This window comes from Nothobranchius furzeri, chromosome 7, assembly GCF_043380555.1.
Source record: "Nothobranchius furzeri strain GRZ-AD chromosome 7, NfurGRZ-RIMD1, whole genome shotgun sequence".
NCBI classification, from domain to species: Eukaryota; Metazoa; Chordata; class Actinopteri; order Cyprinodontiformes; family Nothobranchiidae; genus Nothobranchius; species Nothobranchius furzeri.
This window is the reverse complement of record NC_091747.1, coordinates 52,253,392-52,276,726: the sequence shown is the minus strand read 5'-3', so window position 1 is coordinate 52,276,726 and position 23,335 is coordinate 52,253,392. Positions and strand designations below refer to the sequence as shown.

Here is a 23,335-nt window from a genome sequence, read left to right as displayed (position 1 = left end):
AATGGGGACTTTTTTTGAAACGGCTCATCTTAGGCTCTGACATAAAAATAAATGTACTACTTTTTTCAAATTTGGGGTGTTTACAGAGGCAGCACAAAAGGTGAGTTTATGTCATGCTGCTGAAAACACCTGGTACAGACTCCTTTACTGTACTCTCTCTCTCTCTCTCCATATATATATATATATGTAGAAAGTATGAAGTTGAGCTTCATCTTTCTGCCCCTTCAATCCAACAGGTAGAGCTAAAAAATAAGCTGATCTTTTGCCACAAATGAGCAAATTGAGTTAAAGAATCAGGTAACAGGTGAGAGTGTTTGCACAGTTCCTCTCCTTCCTGTTCACCGTGTCTGGACTCCCAAGGGTTGCTTCAATACATCTCAGTTTGTTCCTCAAGAGCAGAAATCCAACTCATATTTGTGAACACTTGGTTTACAAATGCGTTGAATACTTGATATTTGTCATTAAAACTGGGAAAAAAAACACTTGTTTGAGTTTTGTTTTTAAATACAAAGAAGTATTTTAGGACAAAGTTTGAAACACGTAGCATGTTGGCTTTATTGAGACAGTTTGAAGAGGAAAATGTTTTTTTTTTTGGAACAAAAATAAAGCTGCAGATAATTTTACAAACCGTACACTTATGACAAGTTGCACTCTAAATTATTCAAGTCTTACATCATCAAAAAAAAAAACATTTAGGTTTTGTTTTTTTATCGGTCATTGAAACTTCAAAATAAAAGCATGTAAAGTGTGATGAATAGAAAAACATTATTTTCATGTTTGTGGCAGCTGTGATTGTCTTGACCATGAAAAAATAACTTTCAAAATCATCTTGTTGCACAAAAGCTGTAAAACTTTGATTTGTAGAAAACAGTGGAAATGTCCGTAAGTGCCTTTAGGATCCGTGTCGTTTCGGGTTCAAACACCTCACCATTCAGCTGTTGATGGTTTCACCACTCACTGTTTCACATAAAAAAATATTAAATATTAAAACACTCAATGTCTCTATACGGAAATAATCACCTTTAATACGAGCTCAGCTGCTTGAAGGCCTTTTTCATATTTATTTATTTATATACAGCAGAGGAAAAAACGCTTGTTTACATTTATTAGTAATGTTTACCAATAAATGCAGGCACCAGTAACAAAAATAAACATGTTTAATAATCGTACAGCTCTGACTGACTGAGGTGGCCTTTAGCTCCTGCAGAGCTCGTCCCTTTATCAGTGTCTGTGTCACTATGGCAGCCGGGAGCTTTCTGGCTGATTGGCCAGAGCGCGAGTCTTCCTCAGAGGGTCTGATTGGTGAGTAGGGAGCCACTGCCCTCGTATTCCACGCTGAGGGGCGGCAACGGCTGAGGGAGGGTGTTCAGCGTCACTCCCATCGTCGGGATGGAGGTGGTGGCTGTCACCTTTGGCCTCAGAGTCTGTGGGGAGAAAGGGATGAAGCCTTGGGCCTGGAAAATGTCCTCCTCTGGACCTTTGGCCCCGACGTGGCCGGGTTCTAACTGGGCCTGCAGGCTGGCGTGAGCACGCATGAGGCTGTCGTGTTGCGTCTCTAGCTCCGTCATTCCGTTCCCGCTAAACATTTCCCTTTCCACCTCCTCCAGCTGCCACGCCCGCGCGTCGCTCCCGAAGACGGCCTCGTCTCCGCCGCGCCGAACAGACCTTCCACTGGCGGCGCTCTCGGGGAGGTCGTTCGTGACAGATTCCAGTTTCTTTTCCAGTGTGGGTGGTGCTGATGGCCTGCTGGGGGCGGGGGTGGCGAGGCGGGTCTCTGCGGACAGGCCCGGCCAGACGTCGCTGCTGGACGCCAGCCCTTCTCCGCTGCCCTCTTCAGGGCTCCCACCCCCGGCCCCAGAGCCCAGCTCTGGCAGGGTGGAGTCATCAAGCTTTTGGGTTTGGTTCAATTGGTTTAAAATGAGTCTCAGTGCAAACATTTGATCAACGTCCTTCTGGAAGTTGGCCCAGTTGTCTGGGCAGGGGCTGTAGTCAGGCCTACACTCATATAGGCTTTCGTTTATGCTGTACAAGTCCTCCAGCGCCTGCCAGTTCACCTCCTCATCGGTCAGGTTGGGCAGCTTAACCCTGTCGTCCCTCCCATACTGGCTGTATGCTGCCAAAGAGAGAGAGACAGAAAAACATGAGGGACGTGAAGGAGACAGAACAAGGGTCTCTTCATGCAGCTGTGCCCAGCGTCTGGTTCTGACTACGGCAGCCAGCTGAACCGAGTCTGTAGCCCCAAGCAACACACACACACACCACTGAGTAAACACTCACACTGAGCTCAAGCCACCGCATATTCAGTAGATAATGGAATAGTTAATATCATCAAATTAAAAAATAAATCCCAGGTAACCTGGAATATAACAAGCAAAGGAATAAAAATGCTTAGAAAATGAAGAAAACAAGGTTGTAGCTGATTGGTGCGTCCCCAAGGAACAAAGAACCAAAAACGCTATTAGGGGAAGAAATAAAGAAAATCTGCAGCAAAAGCAGAAATAATAATAATGATGATAAAAAGGCTTAGTTGGAAATCTGCAAGTGAAACAGAACCGTGTGCATCAGTGCCTTTAGGATCCCTGTCCTCATGTGACCCTGTAGCTAAGTGCAGGTGATGGGACAGGTGCTGAGGGACTCACGGGAAAGAGAGGCCGGGTCTCCTCTTTGACCACTTTCCATGCTGCTGCCACCTGGTAAGCAGGTGCCAGAGAGGTCAAAAGTTCAGAGTTAAGCAGGGTGGACAGAGACACGCCTCTACCACTAGAAGATCGTTAGGGGTGAATATGAGAGCTACTCTGGGATGTTGGGTCAAAATGAGATGAGAGATGTTTGCTTCTGGACACGGCTGGAATTACACGACGGGTGAGAGGAAGTCGTTTTGCATTTTGGGAGCTGGATTTGTAAAAAGTTGGGAGAGACGATCAATAATCCTCTCCTATCTAGTAAATGTATCAAAATACACGCTGGTGAGCTTTTACACAGAAACAGACTTTAAAATGGGTGAAATGTCCCTTTAAAGAGCTCATTTTGCTTATGTATTATTCCCCAAAGTGCCAAACTATTCCTTTAACCTTTAATGAAATCTGGGAAATGATGTAGAATCATGCGTTTCCACTCGTGTGCACTCCTATCAGAACCTTTGGAATATTTGTTTTAAAGGTGTGGAACACTCGTTTCAACATTTGCCGTGGTCTCAGGTAAAAAAAACAAACAAAAAATAACCACTGGTGGAACTAGAAGTGAGCCACATCACAGCTGAGCTTCTGACATCAGGTTTTAGGGTCTTAATTCCTGACATTTGGACATCTCGCAATGGACTGGAAAACAGCAACGCGACTCTACCTCTGACTTGCAACGTGGATGTTTCATCTCCACAAATGACACAAGCCTGGAGGAGTTCTGCTGTGTGGTGAAGTTGCTAATGCTAATGGTTATCTTTTCCCGGCTCCGGACAGAGAATTCTGCTGTTGTGTCCTTGGGCAAGACACTTGACCCACCTTGCCTGCTGGTGGTGGTCGGAGGGACCGGTGGCGCCTGTGCTCGGCAGCCTCGCCTCTGTCAGAGCGCCCCAGGGCAGCTGTGGCTACATCGTAGCTCATCCCCACCAGCGTGTGAATGTGTGAGTGAATGGATGAATGATACACTGTGGTGTAAAGAGCTTTGGAGTCCTTACTCTGAGAGGCGCTATACAAGTGCGGATCATTTATCATTCATTATCATTTAACGTCTGCTGCTCTTTGCTGGACGTTAAAAAACAACATTTCACTGTATTTTGTATTAGAAGCTAGGTGCTGGACACCATGTTCGTGTTCAGCCTGCTTGAAAACCTCAGAGTGACCGATAATCAGAAATAATATTTTAAATATGGTTTTTCAGTGTTCCACACCTCTATTAGTATATAATATCTGATGATATGTGGTACTTGAAAGCAAAGATGCAAAATAAAAAAATAAATGAAGTGAATGAGTCCAAATGGCTGCTGAGTCACATTGCACAGCAGGTAAAGGTGAAGAAAGAAAAAAATGTAAACCAAAAGAAGCCCTGCTACGTTGTGTTAGCATGTTCCCAGCATGCAGCCACAGAGGAAGCGTCCATGGATGGATGGATTAGTGGGAATGAGACAATTTGGCCCATGCAGGTGTTAAAGAAATAAAAAAAAAAGCTGCTGACTGAAGAGGAACAAAGCAACAAAACTTGGCGGATACCTGTGTGGCTCATAGCTTCCTCCATCTTTACCTCCTGATCAGACAAAAATAAAAGCAATCGATTGTTAATGCTTTGATTCAAAGGGATAAGGAGTGGGGGCAGGTCAGTCACACGGAGGTTTGTCTTCATGCACTGCTGCTACTCACTATGGAGGAGAGGAATGGAACGGACATTTGGATATGAAAGGAAGAAAACAGGAGAAGTGATTTGGAATCAAACTGGAAAGTTCCCCCTTCAAGGCAAACAGGTTATTTAAGGATTTCTCACACGGCATTCTGTCTCCTCTGACGTAAAACACCCTTATGTGTAACCACAGCAACAGTTTCTCCGGTTCAAAGAGCCAGTGAAAGGATTTTAGGCTGTTTTGGAGCACGTGTTGGCGTGTTCATGACAGATCCAAACACGCCAAGACTTAAACATGAGTGTGATCTGGCTGCTCATGCGCTCCGCTCATGCATCTCAGACTGGCAATTGCTGAAATGTTATTCTTGGGTCAAAGAGCACAGCCAGGTCAGGGCAAACACACCCACTGAGGCCTTACGTCATTAAACCACCTCCATCACAGACATGACACATGACTCAAAGGATGAAAAAAATAGTGATGACAGGCTTAAACTGATATTTAGGCTTGGTGACTCGTGGGGGGGCGGAGGGCCGTAACAGACTTTTTATTTGGCACAAGGCCAATGGAAATCAGGAAGAAAATTCCCACACAGAAAAAGATCCAGGGCTGAAACAGTGATCTTTGTGTGTGTGTGTGTGTGTGTGTGTGTGTGTGTGTGTGTGTGTGTGTGTATGCGAGTGTGTTATAGTGAACAAAATCTCAGGAAACATTCAGAGACCTCGGCCTGAAGTGTACATCATTCCTAAACACATGCAGCATGCAGGGATGTTAAGAAACACACAATTCCAAGTGAAACACTCTTTTTACATAAGAAATATCGGACTCTTTGAACAGAATGCGCTTCAGTCATTTGAGGGGAAAAAACAGAGTTAGAGAGGATGGTTCTCACCTGCATCCAGGCCTTTAGGACGAGGGTTGCACTGCTTGTGACCCTGGCAGCTCCTCATTTCCATCAGCTGAACATGGAGTGAGTTCAGAACATCACGATCCACGGCAAACACTGCGTTGGTCAGCTGTAAAATTAACACAGCCACACACACAAACACATATCTTGAGCTAGGTAGCACACACAATAACTAGACAAGTGTTTAATACCAAAGACGAATACAAAACAAAACGAGAACCTTCTGTTGAGTTCGAATCGTCTCCCTGTATCACGATTTATATCATATCTCACCCATCCATCCATCCATCCATCCATCCATCCATCCATCCATCCATCCACCCATTTTCATCCGCTTATCCGGAGTCGGGTCGCGGGGGCAGCAGCCTAAGTCGAGAGGCCCAGACTTCCCTCTCCCCAGCCACTTGGGCCAGCTCCTCCGGGGGAATCCCAAGGCGTTCCCTGGCCAGGTGAGAGACATAGTCCCTCCACCGTGTCCTGGGTCTACCTTTAGGTCTCCTCCTGGTTGGACGTGTCCAGAAAACCTCACGAGGGAGGCGTCCAGGAGGCATCCTGACCAGATGCCCGAGCCACCTCAACTGGCTACTCTCGATGTGGAGGAGCAGCGGGTCTACTCCGAGCCCCTCCCGAATGGCCGAGCTTCTCACCCTATCTCTAAGGGAGAGCCCAGCCACTCTTTGGAGAAAACTCATTTCGGCCGCTTGTATCCGTGATCTCGTTCTTTCGGTCACTACCCAAAGCTCATGACCATAGGTGAGGGTAGGAACGTAGATCGACAGGTAAATTGAGAGCTTCGCCTTCTGACTCTGCTCTCTTTTCACCACAACAGACCGGTACAATGCCCGCATCGCTGCAGACGCAGCACCAATCTGCCTATCGATCTCACGCTCCAGCTTTCCCTCACTCGTGAACAAGACCCCGAGATACTTAAACTCCTCCACTTGGGGCAGGACCTCATCCCTGACCCGGAGAAGGCATTCTACCCTTTTCCGAATCAAGACCATGGTCTCAGATTTAAATGGACCATGTCTCACCTGTATGGAGTTATATCACATTGTGTCCCCTGTATTGTGATATATGTTGTATTATATCCAGTTTCAGAATTTATTGAATTGTCTACGTGTTTTGCGATATATATCGTACTTCCTCTCCTGTATTGCGATATATTTTGGATCGTGCCGTGTCCCCTGTATTGTGATATTGAATATAATAGAATTCAACTTTGTCATTGCACATGTCACAAGTACAAAGCAATGAAATATAGTGCATCGTCTCCCCGTATTGTGATATATCGCGTATCGTCTCCCCGTATTGTGATATATCTCGTATCGTCTCCCCGTATTGTGATATATCTCGTATCGTCTCCCCGTATTGTGATATATCTCGTATCGTCTCCCCGTATTGTGATATATCGCGTATCATCTCCCCGTATTGTGATATATCTCGTATCGTCTCCCCGTATTGTGATATATCGCGTATCATCTCCCCGTATTGTGATATATCTCGTATCGTCTCCCCGTATTGTGATATATCTCGTATCGTCTCCCCGTATTGTGATATATCTCGTATCGTCTCCCCGTATTGTGATATATCGCGTATCGTCTCCCCGTATTGTGATATATCTCGTATCGTCTCCCCGTATTGTGATATATCTCGTATCGTCTCCCCGTATTGTGATATATCTCGTATCGTCTCCCCGTATTGTGATATATCGCGTATCATCTCCCCGTATTGTGATATATCTCGTATCGTCTCCCCGTATTGTGATATATCGCGTATCGTCTCCCCGTATTGTGATATATCTCGTATCGTCTCCCCGTATTGTGATATATCTCGTATCGTCTCCCCGTATTGTGATATATCTCGTATCGTCTCCCCGTATTGTGATATATCTCGTATCGTCTCCCCGTATTGTGATATATCGCGTATCATCTCCCCGTATTGTGATATATCGCGTATCGTCTCCCCGTATTGTGATATATCGCGTATCGTCTCCCCGTATTGTGATATATCTCGTATCGTCTCCCCGTATTGTGATATATCTCGTATCGTCTCCCCGTATTGTGATATATCTCGTATCGTCTCCCCGTATTGTGATATATCTCGTATCGTCTCCCCGTATTGAGATATATCGTATTGTCTCCCAGCATCACATTATATTGTGTCATCTCTCCTGTATTGCAATGTATATCCTATCTCTGGAATCTTTTGAATACACCTGGTATACCCAATACCCACCTGGTAGGGGTCACTGTTGAGGTCGAAGTATTCCAGGAAGCCACTAGAAAACTCGCAAAAAAGCGTGTTGTGGGTCTCATTGATGGTTCTCAGGCACCAGTAGGTATTATTGTTGGAGCTGGTGCATGCACAGAATCCACCCACTACAAAAATCAGACATTTTCTTTGGAGGCTATTCACTTAAATGCATACAAGATGTGAAATCAATTGCTCGAGAAGCAGTGATACACAGGAGTTCCACGTGTCACTGAGAAGCTCGAGGTGATTCTACGCACGTGTCCAGAAGGGAGCGGTCTGCCAGTGGTCGTTGTTATGGGTGAAACAGGTGAGGCCCGGCAGGCTGCAATCGTCTCCTTTCCTATGACGCTTCTTCTCCTTCCTTTCTTTCTTCCTCCTGCGAATCTCATTGTACAGCTGCGCCTTCCCATCAGTTTCATGCACGGCCTCCCTGTTACACAGAAGCACGACAGGATTTCTCATCTTGTGATGAACACATGACCACGCCCTCTCTTGTGCAGGAAACGGTCTTATTAGATTCAGAAGGGACTTTCTGCCCGTTTGCTTTCACGTTTAAAATCTTCCATTAACTTGTTTTCTTTTCGATGACATCCTAGCCACCATCCTTTCTTCCCTCCTGCCTTAACAAACAGCAGACACGGCTGAAAAGCAGCTGTTTTGTGTTGGCGTGACTGTGTTCCCAGCGTTTCCTTGTGCAAGCCGATCACTGCTTTTGAAGGACTCGCCGACTTCCCCCTCGGTTCAATTGTTCCATTTTTCCATGCGACTCGATCACTTCCAGGCACACACAAAACGGATCCACCGCCAAACATCTGCTTTGCCATTTAAACTCCATTTGAGAAGCAAAACATTCAATAAAAGTTATAGCGTGCACGCTTCTTCGGAAACTTGGGAGTGTAACAACACATCACGCCACACACACGTTCGATCCTTAGGTCATCCGCCATGTACGAAAACAACCGTTGCCGCTTGCCATGCTGGGGTCATAACTAACCAGTTCAAACACAGTTAACGGCACAAAATCTGAGACAATGAAAGAGAAACGTACTTAAACGGATGCAGCTGATCGTTCCTGCTCTTCAGTCTCTCTTCCTTGTTTCTCAGTCCTTTGCCATAATAGCTGGTTTTATACGAGCAGGGACATAGAAAGTATGGTTGTTTATTCCAACAGAGTTTGACATTAATAAACTATAAACTAGAAATGATCAAACCTCTTTCCACAGTCGCACTCATCCGGTCGTGTTCTCTTCAGGTGACCTTTGACCTCGCGGAGATTCTTGATTTTGTCAAGAAGAAGTTCGATCTAATGAAAAAAAAAAAACACCAAAACCAGAGGTGTTAATTATTCGCTGCCTTTCATGGTAAATCACCTTCTTTATGAACTAGCTCACCTCCTGGTCTATGTAGGTCTTATGGGTTTTCCACGCTCTGGAGGACTCGTAGATTTCTCTTTCACAGTGGACGCTGTCATTGGTCAAGATATAACATCTAGAACAGAATCACACATTTCATATTAGGATTTATTTTTTATCTTCATTCCTTTTTAACCATCTATGTTCATTTGTTCAATGATTTTTTTCTGTTTTCATGATCTGTTTAATAACCTTTTACTTTTTTATGATTTTTCTTTTGTTTACAGATCTTTTTCATTTCTAATTATTTTTTAATTGATCTGTTTTGTTTTAAACGATGTTATTAATTTGTATAATGATCCTTTTACTTTTTAATGAATTTTCGTACTTTATTGATCTTTTTCATTTAATGACCTTTATTCATTTGTTTAATGATCTTTTTATTTTTTTAATGATTTTTCATTTGTTTAATGATTTTTTTGTTTTAAATGATCTTTATTCATTTGTTTGTAGTCTTTGTATTTTTTCTTGTACTAATTTTGTTTGAATTTTTGATGCTATTTTCTTTCTGAAGCACTTTGTGATTTTTTCCTGTAATACGAGCAATCTAAAGAAACTTTACTTATTTAAAAAATACACCTCACGCCTTGTACACACTGAACATTGAACGGATGCTTCTACATAATTAAAAATCATTGCATCAGTGATTCCTTACTTGTGGGTAACTTTCAGAGAGTTGGGGTATCCCACAGCGTTGGTATCATCTGCCAGCATCTCCTCTGAACCGTCATCAGTGCCCAGGTCAAACTCGGGGTCCTCCTGGTTATGGTGGCGCTTTGAGATGATGCGTCGGCGTATGCCTGACTGGTCATCAGCCTGCAGGTCGATGTCATATATCTGACCCTCAAACTCAACAGACAGTGATCGGGCGGGTCGTGTGTGGACAAACCGAGGACGGTAACCTGTCACAGGATAAATGTCAAAAACAATAATCAGAATGTTTTGGCAGTGGGTGATAAAAATTTAAAGCTTAGCTTTGAATACAAAACATAATAAAAAAAGAAAAATAACATCCTCAAAAAAACTCAGTATCAGTTTGAGTCGCATCTGGATCTCAGCTACACTTTATTCAGTCACCACTAGAGGGCACCAAACCATTTTAAGACAACTGGCATGAATGCACATTAACACGTAACCATCATAACTGTTGCATGATGGAGGTTTTTTTGTCTTTCTTCAAACATCTGACTCCTTTCAAAGCGTAAATAACTGATTAAATGAAAACTTTTGCAACCGTTTTCTTCCAGCAGCATTAAATCAAAAGATAATGGAAGAAGTGTGTTTTTAAAGAGCTGTACATGTAGTTGTGTGTTGTTTAATGATTCTGAATGAACAGGTGGAGATTTACTCACGTTGGTTTGGTGAGGAGAACCGCCGATGGGAGCGCCGGTCGGTCCTGGATGGTTTGTAAAGCATCTCCTCGCAGTCGCAGATCTTTTCTCTGTTGTCATGGCTACTGCGGGGCTTCGCGCTCCGGGCTCTCTGCCTGGAGCTGTCTTTTGACCCCCCTTTACACTTCTGTAGCCTCCACTTCCCTGAGATCTCCTCCACACAGTGCCATTTCTGTGCGGCAAAGCCAAAACAGGAAAAAGGAAAACTGCGTCATAAATGGATCTATGGTTAGAGCTCGTAATAATGGTGGGAAAGGACGACCCCAAAAGCATCAACCAAGATGAACAGAAACCACCACGTGAGACGAACTGGGTTTGTCTGGTGTCTGTAAAACATACTCCCACAGTGGGCATGTCTGCGCTAAGCGTGTAAACCGCTCACATTTCTACATCAGCTGCATCTTTTTTAACTGCCGTTCCAATGGGAAACAGCAAGGAAGAACAGCCTTTAAAGGGCTAATTGCTGTGAGTCCTGCTGCTGGTTGGCTCCCTGGACAAAACCAAATACACACATCTGTGGAGCGTATTGGGGAGGATCCTGTTAAGTGTGGGAACGAGGGCCCAAACAAAGAGGAGTAAAGCAGATCGGGTTCTTCTGGAGGAGCTTACAGAACCAGCAGACCATTGATGCCAGACATAGGGACGCAACAATGCCACTTTTTCCCAAACCAATGTGATACCGATACTTGGATCTGAATACTCGCCGATACCGATTGCCGATACCTATACTTCCACCACACAGAAAAATGCAATGATTTGGAATACATATTTTATTTTCTTCTCTGCTTTCAACAGGAAAAGACTGTGAGGTAGATAAAAAGTTAAATATATGAATAGAAATCATCACAAAACTAAAATATTAGGTGAACAGAAATGACAAGTTACAGTAAAGCCACTTTCAAGCAACTGCATTGGTTGGTGCATCGCTAGTCAGACAAGAGGCAAAGGAGAAGTGCGTACTGTTGCAGAAGGATGAAAACAATCCTACTTTTGTTGTTAGCCTAGAAATCTAGACAAACCGTAGAAGTAGCAAACGATTTTGCTCTGCGGGTAGGTCAAGTGATGTTCCATTGTAGTCTCAGCACGTCTACCATTGGCTCCGCTTAAATTTAGGCCGGGCCAATCACAGCGCTTTACGTTTGTAGAGGGACGATGGACAAGCTTAGAAAAATAACGGCAGACATTTTTTTGTTATGATGACAGCAGAGTTGGGATGGAGAGAAACTACAAAGATGTTGAAGGACATCACTCGTTTGAAACGGCTTTGGCATCAACTCTAGACGATGTAGAGTTGGAGTGTTTCTCAATAGCAAGGCGCCTGGCCTCGCAAGGCGATGTCTTGCTAGGCCAGGCGCCTTGCTTACAAGGACACTGTCCTTCCTTGGTCAAAGAAAACGGTTAAATGGAACAGACTTGCATCACGACTTCTGCGGCGGTCATGTAACGTGACACGGGCGATAATGTTATATTTTATATGTGGAAGTTTCAACATAAATATATAATGAGCCTTTTATTTTTTTAATTGTGTACATATTAGTTAAATATGTAATTGAGTTCCTACCCGCTAGCCACCGAAGCTGCAACTACTAGCATCTAACCAACCATAGCTAAATTCTTTGGATCTAAAAAAAAAGCATTTCAGATATCAGCCCGATAGCTACAATTAATTGACTTACTTTTAAACTTGACATTTGCCCCGGAAGTAGCTGCCGGCTTCTGATCCGCCATCCTTTTGAAAATACAGCGGTGTATTCTGGGTAATTTTTGACCAAGGTTAGGCTACAAGACACCTCTCGTGTATCCTTGCTCCGCTAGCTAAACGGCTAACAAACTGAGAACACACGCCTCGGTAGAACATGAACATTGGAACACGTCTTGGTGGTTCCAGATGACGTATCTCCTAGGCAACCAGGGCGGGGCCAAGACATCAAGGCAAGGTTCCTTGGCATTGAGAAACACCATGGGACTTTTTCCTTAAGTCGAGCAGACAGGTACTTCTTCTTCCTTGACGGTGTGTGTTGACTCATTTCCATTGCTATGAATATGTCACCTTGTTCATTGCTCTGATTGGTCCTCACGCTGTCCAGTTGGGAGCAAAGACAGTTTAAAAGACAACCTTAGATTTCGCCCCTATGACTGATCTCCGTGGACAGACTTCATATTCCCACATATGTGATGGCTTGCAGGTCTACTTTATTGGCTCTACTGCAAACGAAGCGTGCACTCGAGCATCACGACAGCAACCAAACAATAAAATAGTGAGAAACAAAGAGAGGGAGATGATTGACTGGATGAGAATTTGGCTTCCAACTGTTTCCTGATTTGTTTTGTTGGAAGTAAAAGTTCTCCCATTCTGCACGCTCCACACACACTCCTGAACTCAACCAAAAGCTCGCTCTGTCTCTGCCTTTAATAAGTGATTGCTACTTGCACACATTTATGTGGTCATAAACTGGATCTGGACTGAATTAGGTCCGACCCGTAGAAACTCTGCTCGTCATTAAGCACTACCTGAAATTTGTAACAATTTGTAGAAGTGTGGCCTGTCTGCGCCGAGGCCACGTTCAGAACCATCTGGCTGCTGTTCTGCCAGATAATTAACGGGCAGACATGAAAAGAAAACTCACCCACAAATTAATGGACCAAAAAAATAAATAAATAAAAACTGCAACAACCCAACTGATGTATTTGGGAGTGGCTAGAGGCTCTGCAGGCATCATGGAAAGCTTTTTATCTAGCAGATACCAGAAGATGTTCAGGAAACATGCTCTTCTGGACTTACCTGTCCCGGTTGCTCGCATGCCGTCTGGAATTCAGCCTGCTGGCACGTCGCTTTGACCATCTTGTGTTTGGGAAGGCTGTTGGTGTGTTGAGTGCTCATGGAGTCGTCCTTCTTTCTCAGGATCTTACTACGAGACCAAACACTGCATCAGTCAAAAGGTTGATTTAAGTGGGTTGCATGTGTGATGTCATGATGTTAATGTGCTTTAGAATCTAAAAGTGGAGCTCAACTCTTCCTCTTTCATGGCTGTTTGACATCAGTTTTCAATAAAGTTCAGATTCAGCCCTCCTTAGAGCAGACCAGTGCTATTTTTATTTTGTTTTGGACATGCCAACCTCCCTGTCATTTCCTTTTTTTCCCAACTTTCTGCCAGCATGTCCAAGCTACTCCACAACTGGTGCCAGGAGGTTCATCCTTGTCTGAAACTTTGCAGCTCTCAGAGGAGAAACCATACTGAGATGATGGGGTTCTACAACAACACGGTTGGTCATGGCTTCCTTCCAGTCTGTGAGGTAGTACTGTGAGGTCATGTGAGGATAATAAACCACAGTGAGAGAGCTGCATGTGCATGAGCGAGGTCAGAGGGAGGCTAATCCAAGCATTTAGCTCCGCGTGTTGCCGTGGACAGCTTTTACAAACTGTGCAGGCTATGGAGGAACGTCTTCAAAGAGCTACAGAGAGAAGGTCACACTCTTGTCATCTTTATAGGGAGGTTCACGCACAAACACACGCTCCACACCAGCAGGGATCTACTCAGATCTCGCTAGCGATTGAGAAAATGTGCAGAGAGGAGATGAGAGGCCCGGGGCTGCAATTAAAACAAGATTCAAAGGTTTGCATGGAATTGATAGAGGAGAAAACAGTAGCTGTAAGGGAATATGTGACAAACTATAGTAAACCAGATTGTTCTGCGAGCCGCCAGCAAGATCCAACTTCAACCTGATTGGCTGGACTTGTTTCATAGTCGGCTGGATCCTGTAAAGACAGGCTGGATGGGATTCTGTTTCTCCTCTAAATGCCACACGTCTGTTAGACACTGCAGAGAGGTTAAATGAAGAACTTACGGGGGTTTGTGTGACTAAACATACGCAGTATCAGATGGAGGTAAAGAAACAGGACTCAGGGAATCGGGGAAGTGTTTGCAGCTGTGCGATTGCCAGTGTCATGTCCTGTGGTTGGATTAAACGTGAGATTTCTAGTCATTCTTCAGGTAACATCATCCCGAGTCTGGAAAGCTTTTGTTTGCTTTGCGTAGGTCTACTTGGCGACGCTCCTGAAACGCATCTAGAGTTAAATAGAGCATCATGTGCTTCAACCCCTACAAGGACTTCGGAGAAAACAAAGACTGGGCTTGTTTTGATTGTAAACGGTTCAATGACCTGTACACATGTCATCGCCCTTTGCGTGAACTGTCATTATCCAGGAAAGGCTTTATCAACAAACGTAGAAAAATTTGTTTCCGTTCAAACAGACTGAGGTCAGGAACGGTCTGCTAAATAACAAATAAGAGAAAAGGACTGGGAATCGCTCAAACAGACTGTCAGGTTTACGTGAGACATGAGGCTCGACGACACGGACGTGTCTGTGGTGTGGCTCACCCTCGCTCCACCAGGAATGTGTCTCTCCAGACTTTGGGTTTCCGGTTGGGCTTAAATCTGAGGAAACAAAACGGACAAAGTTTACAGGATTCAATCCGTTAGCATGTCTAGCACAAAGCTAACACTGCAGGTCCATGAGAACGGCACCGCTGGAAGCATTTAAGTCCAGTTTTAGCAACAATACATCCTTTTTATTCACGTTTTATCATTTCAGGAGAGCGTGTTTGAGGAGAAACGTGTGACTCAAAGCCAAAAATCTCACAGTCGAGGAAAAATCCACCAAAACCAGTTTCCAGCTCAGCTAGAGCAAACACCTAGATTGTGGAACTGTGCATGCACGTAGTAAACTACCAGTTAGGACAACTGTTGCACTTGTTGTAAATATCCGTTACAGATGATGGACCCATACCTATTGCCAGTCCGATCCTGTTCCAACAGCTTGAGGATCGACTTTCCATCCATGTCTGGAGGAGTGTCCAGACCAGCAATATGGAGAATGGTGGGCGCTAGATCGATGTTCAGCACCACATGAGGGTTTCTGAAAAATGCATGCACCATTTTAGTTACAGTAAAAGTGAGAAAAATAAATTCACCTGAAAAACAAATATATAAATGCTTGAGTGTTTAAATGATAACATTTTAGTAGCTACTCACACAGCCCCTGGCTCCACATTCGGCCCTCTTAGGAAGAACGGTACTCTGATGTCAAAATCATACGGCATTGATTTCCCCTTGACTAACCCAAACTGGCCAATGTGGTAGCCGTGGTCAGCTGTGTAAATGATGTAGGTGTTGTCCAACTCTCCTGTTTCCTCCAGCATCTCGTAAACCTGCATTAAGAAACAAATGGCAAAAGCTCGAGTTAAGGAATTTGTTAAGAATTAAAGTGGGCACACACTCATTTTATTAAACTAGCTGTGGCCTCTAGTGTATAGCAATTCCTTGTGAGTCATTTACTGTGGAAAAAAAGCTCTGGTGCGCCTGTTTCAGGAAGAAGTTGGACAGAGAAGTGGAGAAGCAGAAAATGGCAGGATTCAGATATTTTCGTTGATATTCATGATACGCAAACATTGGGGCAGCAGTAGCTCAACAGGTTGAGCGGGTTGTCCAGTAATCGGAAGGTTGCAGGTTCGATCCCGGCTCTGGACAGAGAATTCTGCTGTTGTGTCCTTGGGCAAGACACTTAACCCACCTTGCCTGCTGGTGGTGGTCGGAGGGTCCGGTGGCGCCTGTGCTCGGCAGCCTCGCCTCTGTCAGTGCGCCCCAGGGCAGCTGTGGCTACATCGTAGCTCATCACCACCAGTGTGTGAATGTGTGTGTGAATGGATGAATGATACACCGTAGTGTAAAGCACTTTGGAGTCCTTACTCTGAGAGGAGCTATACAAGTGCGGGTCATTTATCATTATCATCTCTCCTCTGATTGGCTAACAGAAACACAACTCTTCCACTGCCTCTGTTCTGTCTTCTTTCTTGGGTTGAATGAATGCAACATTGTTGTTTTGTCTCCACAAATAACACAAGACTGAACATACTCCACCATGTTGTAAAGATGCTAATGCTAAAGGTTAGCTTCTACTAGCTGACAAGTCTCTTTCCTAGCTGCAGAATCAACACAGTTCTCTGCGGTCGCAATCTGGGTGAGCTCATGAATGCAAATTTTACAGTGTGACGTGGATCTGTCTGGTTATTTTGACCCGAGCATTTCCCAGTTTATTTTCTTTCGGTAGCTGATGCAGACCGTGGGGTTGAAGACTATTTTTTTTGCATATTGTAATAAAAACAAGTATTTTACATTTCCCAGTTTATGTTTATGTATTTAGCAGACGCTTTTGTCCAAAGCGACTTACAAGTGAAGGTTCTCTCTAAAGTAAAACCGCATTAATGATTTTGCAAACCTTTTGGACAGAGTCGTCGACGGACATCAGCGTCTGCAGCCGTTTCCGATGCAGAAAGTTGGTGAACTCCATGTGGATTGGTTTCATGGGGCCCGTATACTGCATGATCCAATGTTTGTCCATATTTGGGGCATAGTTGTAGCTGGGGGTTCTAAAAGTGGAGAAACATAAAAAAAAAAGTATTTGGGATTGACAGAACTTACATTTCAACTCTGCACATAATCTCACATGTAAATATGAAAAACCTTGTCAGCATGTGACATGTCAGAGTACATAACTGCTACAAGACCATGTTAAAAATGCCAAAAAGCACCTGTCCGCTACTTTTTACAAACTCCTGCACACAGCAGGTGCCACAGTTGTTCCCTGTGTTGGAAACACACTGATCGGCACCCTGTTTGTTGACAGAAACGTCTTAATACTTTTCAGCCAACACCTTCGCTGTTTTTCCAACACCCTCTCCTCGACCGTCTCTCCTCTCCACACAGAGACGCGAGTCTCCTCGCGCGACGGCGCTCCTGGCACACACGAGAAGTCTGAGGGCTGGCACGCGCTTATGAAAATAATAAGCCACACAGTCAAGCTTGCAATAACCTCTGGACCCAAAACTCAATAAGTCACGGTCATTTAAGAGAGGGAGGATAACGAGAGGATAAACAGCAAGAGCGAGAGGGACTGTAAGTAAATACTCTGGGATTAAACAGATGAAGGCAAAAACAGATACCATTAAGTCACTGATCAAAACTTTCATATGTAATGAAGACCTTCCATGAGAGCCCCCTTCTGTCCTCATCCCCTCAGGCCTGCTTTGTGAGGAAGGTGAACTCTTCACCCACTTAGCAGGCGGTATAATAAGCCCCACAAAGAGACCTGTCTCTGGGCAATGGGCCACCAAGCCATGAGGCTCTGAGCACCAGGGAACCAGGAATGCAGAGGTCAGAGGACTGAAGTGGGTCCGTTGGGAGAGGTCCCACCTGCCAAGTGGTGTGTGTAGGTCTGTGTCCATGCATCACAGAATGCCTCCCCGTGACTGTAAATAAAATCCTTCCACAGATCCATCACGCGTGAAGATTAGTGCCTTTCCCTTTCCAATTTGTTGAGCTACAACAAGAATTATCATCACTCCCCCACTATCAGAAGACATGCAATTGAGCAACCGCAATACACGTATAGTATTTAAATAAGTCTCGGCTTGGCCTCCATCTAAGGATCTGGGAAAAACACCTCCCGTAAGGAATGTTAATAATGTCAACATCAAAACCTGCTGCTGTCAAAAGGACAGACGCTTGTTTGATTTACGAGGCAGCTCCTCCTTCACTGCCACGCTGTCTCTTCCCACCTCGCAGAGTTTCACACATCAGCTGGATCTGACATTTGCTGCAGTGATTAAGTGTCTGAACAGCTCCAAATGAATGCGTGCACATTATTAGACACCTTATCCCTGCGAGCTACCTCAAACTGGACCGGTTCCAGAAACTAGAGTTCCCGACGTGCTAATGGAAGAACCGATTTACCTCGCGGATCGTCAACACCCAACAGAACGCCCATGCATGCTAAACTACCTGTGCTCTCCATAGTAACCTCACCACATTTTCCACACACACAGAGCACCTACACACCATCACTGCGGCAACCCTTTCAGATCCCCGTAGGCCTCAGCCCCACCCCGTCACAACAGGCACCGGCTAAAAATAAATTAATAATGTCACAAAGGGTGTTCCTGCGCACACAATGCATTCCTTTGCATCCCAGGAGCCACGGGGAGAAGCTACTGATTGAAATGGATGGGGTCAGGAAGTTCCCCGTGAATTAAACAGGACGGGAAAGGAAGGAGTGGGCAGAGCCGAGCGGGACGAGAAGACGAGAGGACACTAGGAAGTACAGACAAAGTGACAGTAAGAGATATACGGGGGGTTGGAGGAAACAGAGTGCTGAAAGCACAGGGGAGGAGAAGATAGGGAGATCCAAGAAGTTCTATCTCTTCCGTGACTGGTGAGATGAGAGTTGGCACGAGCACAGAGCCATCCCAGATCCGCTCTACGGTATGTTCCCCCTGCTCTTCATGGACAATAAATCATTTGGATTTCATGCATTGCATGTCATCAGCCCTCAGAGCTTCTACGAAAACTGTCATCTCTGGGGATTGAGGAGCACGCTGATTATTATGTTAGGCACACCCAACCATTAAAACTATTGGATGTGATTGGAGGGGGAAACATTCCGTGTTTTGAACTTTGATCACTGGATGAATATCAGTAAAAGATTCTCACCACTTGACTAAAACAGGTCTGAACACTCAGAACGGGGACAGCTTAGGTATTTTCTGGGGTACCGAGCTTAAGTTCCATGTGACCTGTAATCACTTGGATTTGTTGTTTGGGCTTGCTTTGCAGATACGATACAGTCCATTTGGTTTGGTCTCTGGGACGTTTGAAGGCAGGATGAACACCAGAAACTATCAGAGCCAAAAGGTCACAGCAAATAAAAGCAGGAGTCAAAGTAGCATGGATGTCAGGACGAGTGATCAGTGCATGTGGTAACTTAGGTGTCATACCTGGATTAGGGTTTCATGGAAGGAAATGGCGGGAAATGTGGGTTTGGAGGTGGCGACTGCATAAGTGTTAAAACGTCTCGAAATACACACTATAAATACACACACACAAGAGTAAATACTCTATGGTGGACCAGAGAACACAAAGCCCAGTGATTTAGGTCATTTTGAGGGAATTCTGTGGCGTTTTCTGGTGTTGGAAGTTAAGAAATGGTGATTTTTTTTTTAAGAAACACAAATGGTGCTTATTTGTTTTTGTTTTATTTTGATTCACAAGCAACTCTTCTCATTTTAAAACTGCCATTTGTTTTGGGTGACATCTGCTGATGTCATCTCCTACTGAGCTGCAACCAATCAGAGGGAGTCAACTAAAGGTTCCCCTCAGCAACTCTACTGGGCCATTCCCAGTACCTCCCCCCGTTCAGGTGTTACATTCGTTCCTGAAAATGGCCCAGGAGTAGATCCGTCCGGCCAGCCTGGTGAAGCGGGAAGTTCTGGTAAAATTACCTAGAAGTTCAGATTGTGGAAACACACCTACTGTCTCTGTCAACGCATGTGCGCAATTCCGTACCCAAGCTGAAGGAGAAGCTGATTAGTTTGACTTACATGTGCTGCGAAGCATTTGGGAAGAACTCGGCGTACTGTGGGGCTGAGTCTTCTGGGCCGTGAGGAGCAGCGTGACTGATAACCATCATCACAGGACGGTGAGGGTAGACCTTCTTGGACATGCGGAAGAAGCTGATGCTATCGTTGGTGATCAGATCCGTGAAATAGTCCTTTGAAAAGAAGAGCAGAACAAGCAGAGTCTTTAAGTGGTACAAGGCTCCAACCCACATCTAGAGGCGTCCAAAGACGAAGGTTCAATTGAGGGAAAATATGCTAAACAGCGAAAGCCTTGATGCAAACTCGTTTGCGGTCCGATCACTGTGACATGTTGATTTACCTCGTCCAGTCATTTTCAAATAAATAAAGAGGGGCCGGTGGGGATATGAAGTGGGGCCATTGAGTGCAGTACAGCACCAATCTGTCGAGTCAACAGCTGGCAGCTTGCCTGTGTGTGTAAATGAGTGTGTGTTCTTGAGTCAGAGAGAGTATGTGTGTGTGTGTGTGTGTGTGTGTGTGTGTGTGTGTGTGTGTGTGTGTGTGTGTGTGTGTGTGTGTGTACACTGTATATGGGCTGTTGCCCCCATCAGAGAATCCCTGCACTATCGAATGTGACACCACTTGATGGTGAGGGTAGCTTGGTGCTTTCAAACGGTATGTTGTTATGACAGCTCCAACCCTTCACTCTACTCTGGGCTATTCATTCTGTTCCTGCCACTTGGCTTAACTCAGCCTTATCCCTTTTACTTTTCCTCACAAACTGAACTTTCTACAGAGAGAATAGAAGACCAAACTTGACCTAACATCTCCAAAGACTTAGACCTCGGGGAACACCAAGAAAGACCTGCAGCCAGTGTCTCATTGTGCTACATGAGGTAGTTTCCAAATGTTTCAGAATGTTCCCAAGGTTATTTAATTGCTTGTGCAAGTCTCTCATTTTGCTGGAATGTTGAACACTTTTATGAATTTGCCTGACTGTCTCCCTAATTAGCACGCTGCTGTAGCAGTCGTTGTTGGCTTCTGGAGTTCTCCGTTTCCAGAAGTCTGAAAAATTGGAACAACATTTACAGAGTTGGAGCCCACATTGCAAATAAAATGAGAGCAAATCGAGAACAATTAAATGATTGAATTTTGACCAAAAACTCACAACTTTTGCAATTTCTTTGCAATAAAGTTAACGTCCCATTAGTCGACACGCACTGGTGAAATTATTTCTCTGTGTTTGACCCATCCCCTGGGCAAGCGGTGAGCTGCAGACACGGTCGTGCTCAGGATGCTATTGGTGGCTATTTTTAATTATTACTATTTACGTTTTGGTGGTTTAACCCCCCAACCGAACCCCTTAATGAGTGTCAAGCGAGGAGGCATTGGGTCCCAAAGCACTAAAGTGCCCAATGTACCAGTTCAGTTGAATTCCATCTGAAAATAATTTCTAACAATTTTATGTCTCCAAACTAGTTGCAGCCCATTGAGAAACAGGCTTTTGGTTCAGGAAATCTAAAACTGTCACAACAAGCCGGAGTGCTGTTTTATGAAAACCATTTTACCACTTAAACTGGAGCCTATTTAAATATTGCCAACTTTCCAGTCATACATCAACTATCCTACCTGAGATTCTGGCATGCTGATTTTTGTTCCCTGGCTAATGACAAATGGAAAGGAGTGCCAGGTGAGAATGAAAGAGGTGATTTCCCCGAGACGCCAGAACTGGTTTTGGTTGAGTCAAAAGTTCCTATTAATAGTTTTCCTTTTTTATTTTTATAGCCAGGCCAGGAATCTTAACAGGCCCGCGGAGGGTGATGACTAATCAAAGCTCAGCATTGCTGTTTAGCACAGCAATATCCAACAATCTGAGGTGCTGCTGCGAAGGGTTCAAGCAGGTCAACAGGAAATCAGAGTGTCATTGGGAATGTGTGGTCAACAGCAATAAAACACTCAAGGGCGTGATGAGTAGCTCTCTTCCCATTTGGTGCTGTTCAGTATTGGCTGTGATTTAATTTTGGTAGTAAATGGTTGCATTTCAATGAGAGTCTTGGATGCAATTTGTGGTTCCAGAGATCAAATCAATGGAACTAACAGCTAAAATGGTTCTAGAACAAGTTCTTTTTTTTTTTTTTTTTTTTTTACAAATAAAAGCTGTTCTTAGTTGGGGCTCACAATGACCCAGGAGCCCTGATAAATGGCCAATACAAGCCATTTATGTGTACTACAATATTATTCTCCTGGTTTTCCTCTCTGGGGCAGCAATAGCTTAGGTGGTAGAGTGGGTTGCCTCATGATCGGAGGGTCATGGGTTTGATTCCAGCTCCCACCAGAGGTATTCTGATGTTGTGTCCTTGGGCAAGACACTTCACCTAACTTGCCTGTGTTGGTGGTGGTCAGAGGGGCCGAAGGCACCAAATGGCAGCCTCGCCTCTGTCAGACGGTCCCAGGACAGCTGTGGCTACGTAGTAGCTTACCATCACTGGCAGCGTGTGAATGTAAGAGTTCACACAAGCGTTTTTGAGTGTCCTAATAAAGCGCTATACAAGTTCGATGATTATTAATATTATTATCCAACATGGATGTTAGCAGTAGTTCAGGCTAGCATTAGCAGTACCTCAGGCTCATGTTAACAGTAGCTCAGGCTAGCATTAGTATTAGATAAGGTTCACGTTAGCAGTAGCTTGGGATAGCATCAGCAGTAGCTCAGGCTCACATTAACAGTAGCTCAGGCTAGCATTAGCAGCACCTCAGGCTCACATTAGCAGTAGCTTGGGCTAGCATCAGCAGTAGCTTAGGCTCACATTAGCAGTAGCTCAAGCTAGCATTAGCAGTAGCACAAGCTAATGTTAGTCATAGCTTGGGCTAGCATTAGCAGTAGCACAGGGTCATATTAGCAGTAGGGGCTGCATGACTTAATTTTTTTTAAAGTCGACAGTCAAGGAATGAAAATCGAGTTGATTTTGGCTAGTCATTGATGACGTCACACACCTGAAGCGGGGGGGGGGGGGGGGGGGGGGGGCAGAGAGACGCTGGAAGTGGGGATATGGTCCTACAGCCACGTCTCAGTGAAACACATAACACTGCAGATACTCTGACTGAGTCCTTGAAAGGGCTTGGAGTTCATCCATCTTGTTGGCCAGTGGTCTCACATTGCCCATTATGATCGATGGAAGAGATGGTTTGAATTTCCTCTTTCTCCGTTTTGCTCCCGCTCTGCACCCACGCTTCTTGTGTTTTAGCTCATTTGCAATTTGTGGCTTCAGTTGAGGTATTATTTCAGCCTTCCCAATGTTAATTAGCTGCTCCCGATTGTAAACCTGCTTGTTGCCATGGTTACGCATCATAACAAATGCTGAAAAAGTGAAAAATGTGAAAAAATAGCAGTAAAAATCCTCTAAGCCTCACAGCACCAGAAACAGAAAAGTAAAATGTCCAAAAAAAAAAAAAATACAATTTTTCTTGAGAAACTAGAAGACAAAATGTCCAAAAAAGGGCAAAGCATGTATTTTGTGATTTTGCCTCAAAATAAATCCAAAAACGTGCTTTTTCCCATTTAAATAAAGAAAATCAAATGGGACCCAATTGATTTTTATTACCCAATGCCTCATTTACACGCAATGACCTCA

At 44.5% G+C, this 23,335-nt stretch overlaps 1 protein-coding gene across 3 annotated transcripts in view; it reads right to left on the bottom strand.

The window, feature by feature from the left end:
* Nucleotides 1-530: 530 nt before the first annotated feature.
* sulf1 (sulfatase 1) overlaps nucleotides 531-23,335 on the bottom strand; it is a 40,433-nt gene continuing 17,628 nt past the window's right edge. Inside the window, exons 5-21 of one of the 3 annotated variants that reach the window (XM_054751154.2) lie at nucleotides 19,728-19,897; nucleotides 16,571-16,721; nucleotides 15,328-15,503; nucleotides 15,083-15,211; nucleotides 14,674-14,730; nucleotides 13,076-13,202; nucleotides 10,255-10,465; nucleotides 9,558-9,804; nucleotides 8,882-8,978; nucleotides 8,702-8,793; nucleotides 8,539-8,610; nucleotides 7,748-7,920; nucleotides 7,473-7,615; nucleotides 5,220-5,343; nucleotides 4,206-4,239; nucleotides 2,640-2,690; nucleotides 1,854-2,113 (exon numbers count right to left, since the gene is read on the bottom strand). In XM_054751154.2, coding sequence (XP_054607129.1) covers nucleotides 2,080-2,113; nucleotides 2,640-2,690; nucleotides 4,206-4,239; nucleotides 5,220-5,343; nucleotides 7,473-7,615; nucleotides 7,748-7,920; nucleotides 8,539-8,610; nucleotides 8,702-8,793; nucleotides 8,882-8,978; nucleotides 9,558-9,804; nucleotides 10,255-10,465; nucleotides 13,076-13,202; nucleotides 14,674-14,730; nucleotides 15,083-15,211; nucleotides 15,328-15,503; nucleotides 16,571-16,721; nucleotides 19,728-19,897 — 2,088 coding nt within the window. In that variant the 3' untranslated portion in view covers nucleotides 1,854-2,079. Of the gene's footprint in view, nucleotides 2,114-2,639; nucleotides 2,691-4,205; nucleotides 4,240-5,219; nucleotides 5,344-7,472; nucleotides 7,616-7,747; nucleotides 7,921-8,538; nucleotides 8,611-8,701; nucleotides 8,794-8,881; nucleotides 8,979-9,557; nucleotides 9,805-10,254; nucleotides 10,466-13,075; nucleotides 13,203-14,673; nucleotides 14,731-15,082; nucleotides 15,212-15,327; nucleotides 15,504-16,570; nucleotides 16,722-19,727; nucleotides 19,898-23,335 lie in introns of all 3 variants that reach the window. The other 2 variants (XM_054751155.2, XM_015955249.3) reach the window with 2 other exon arrangements.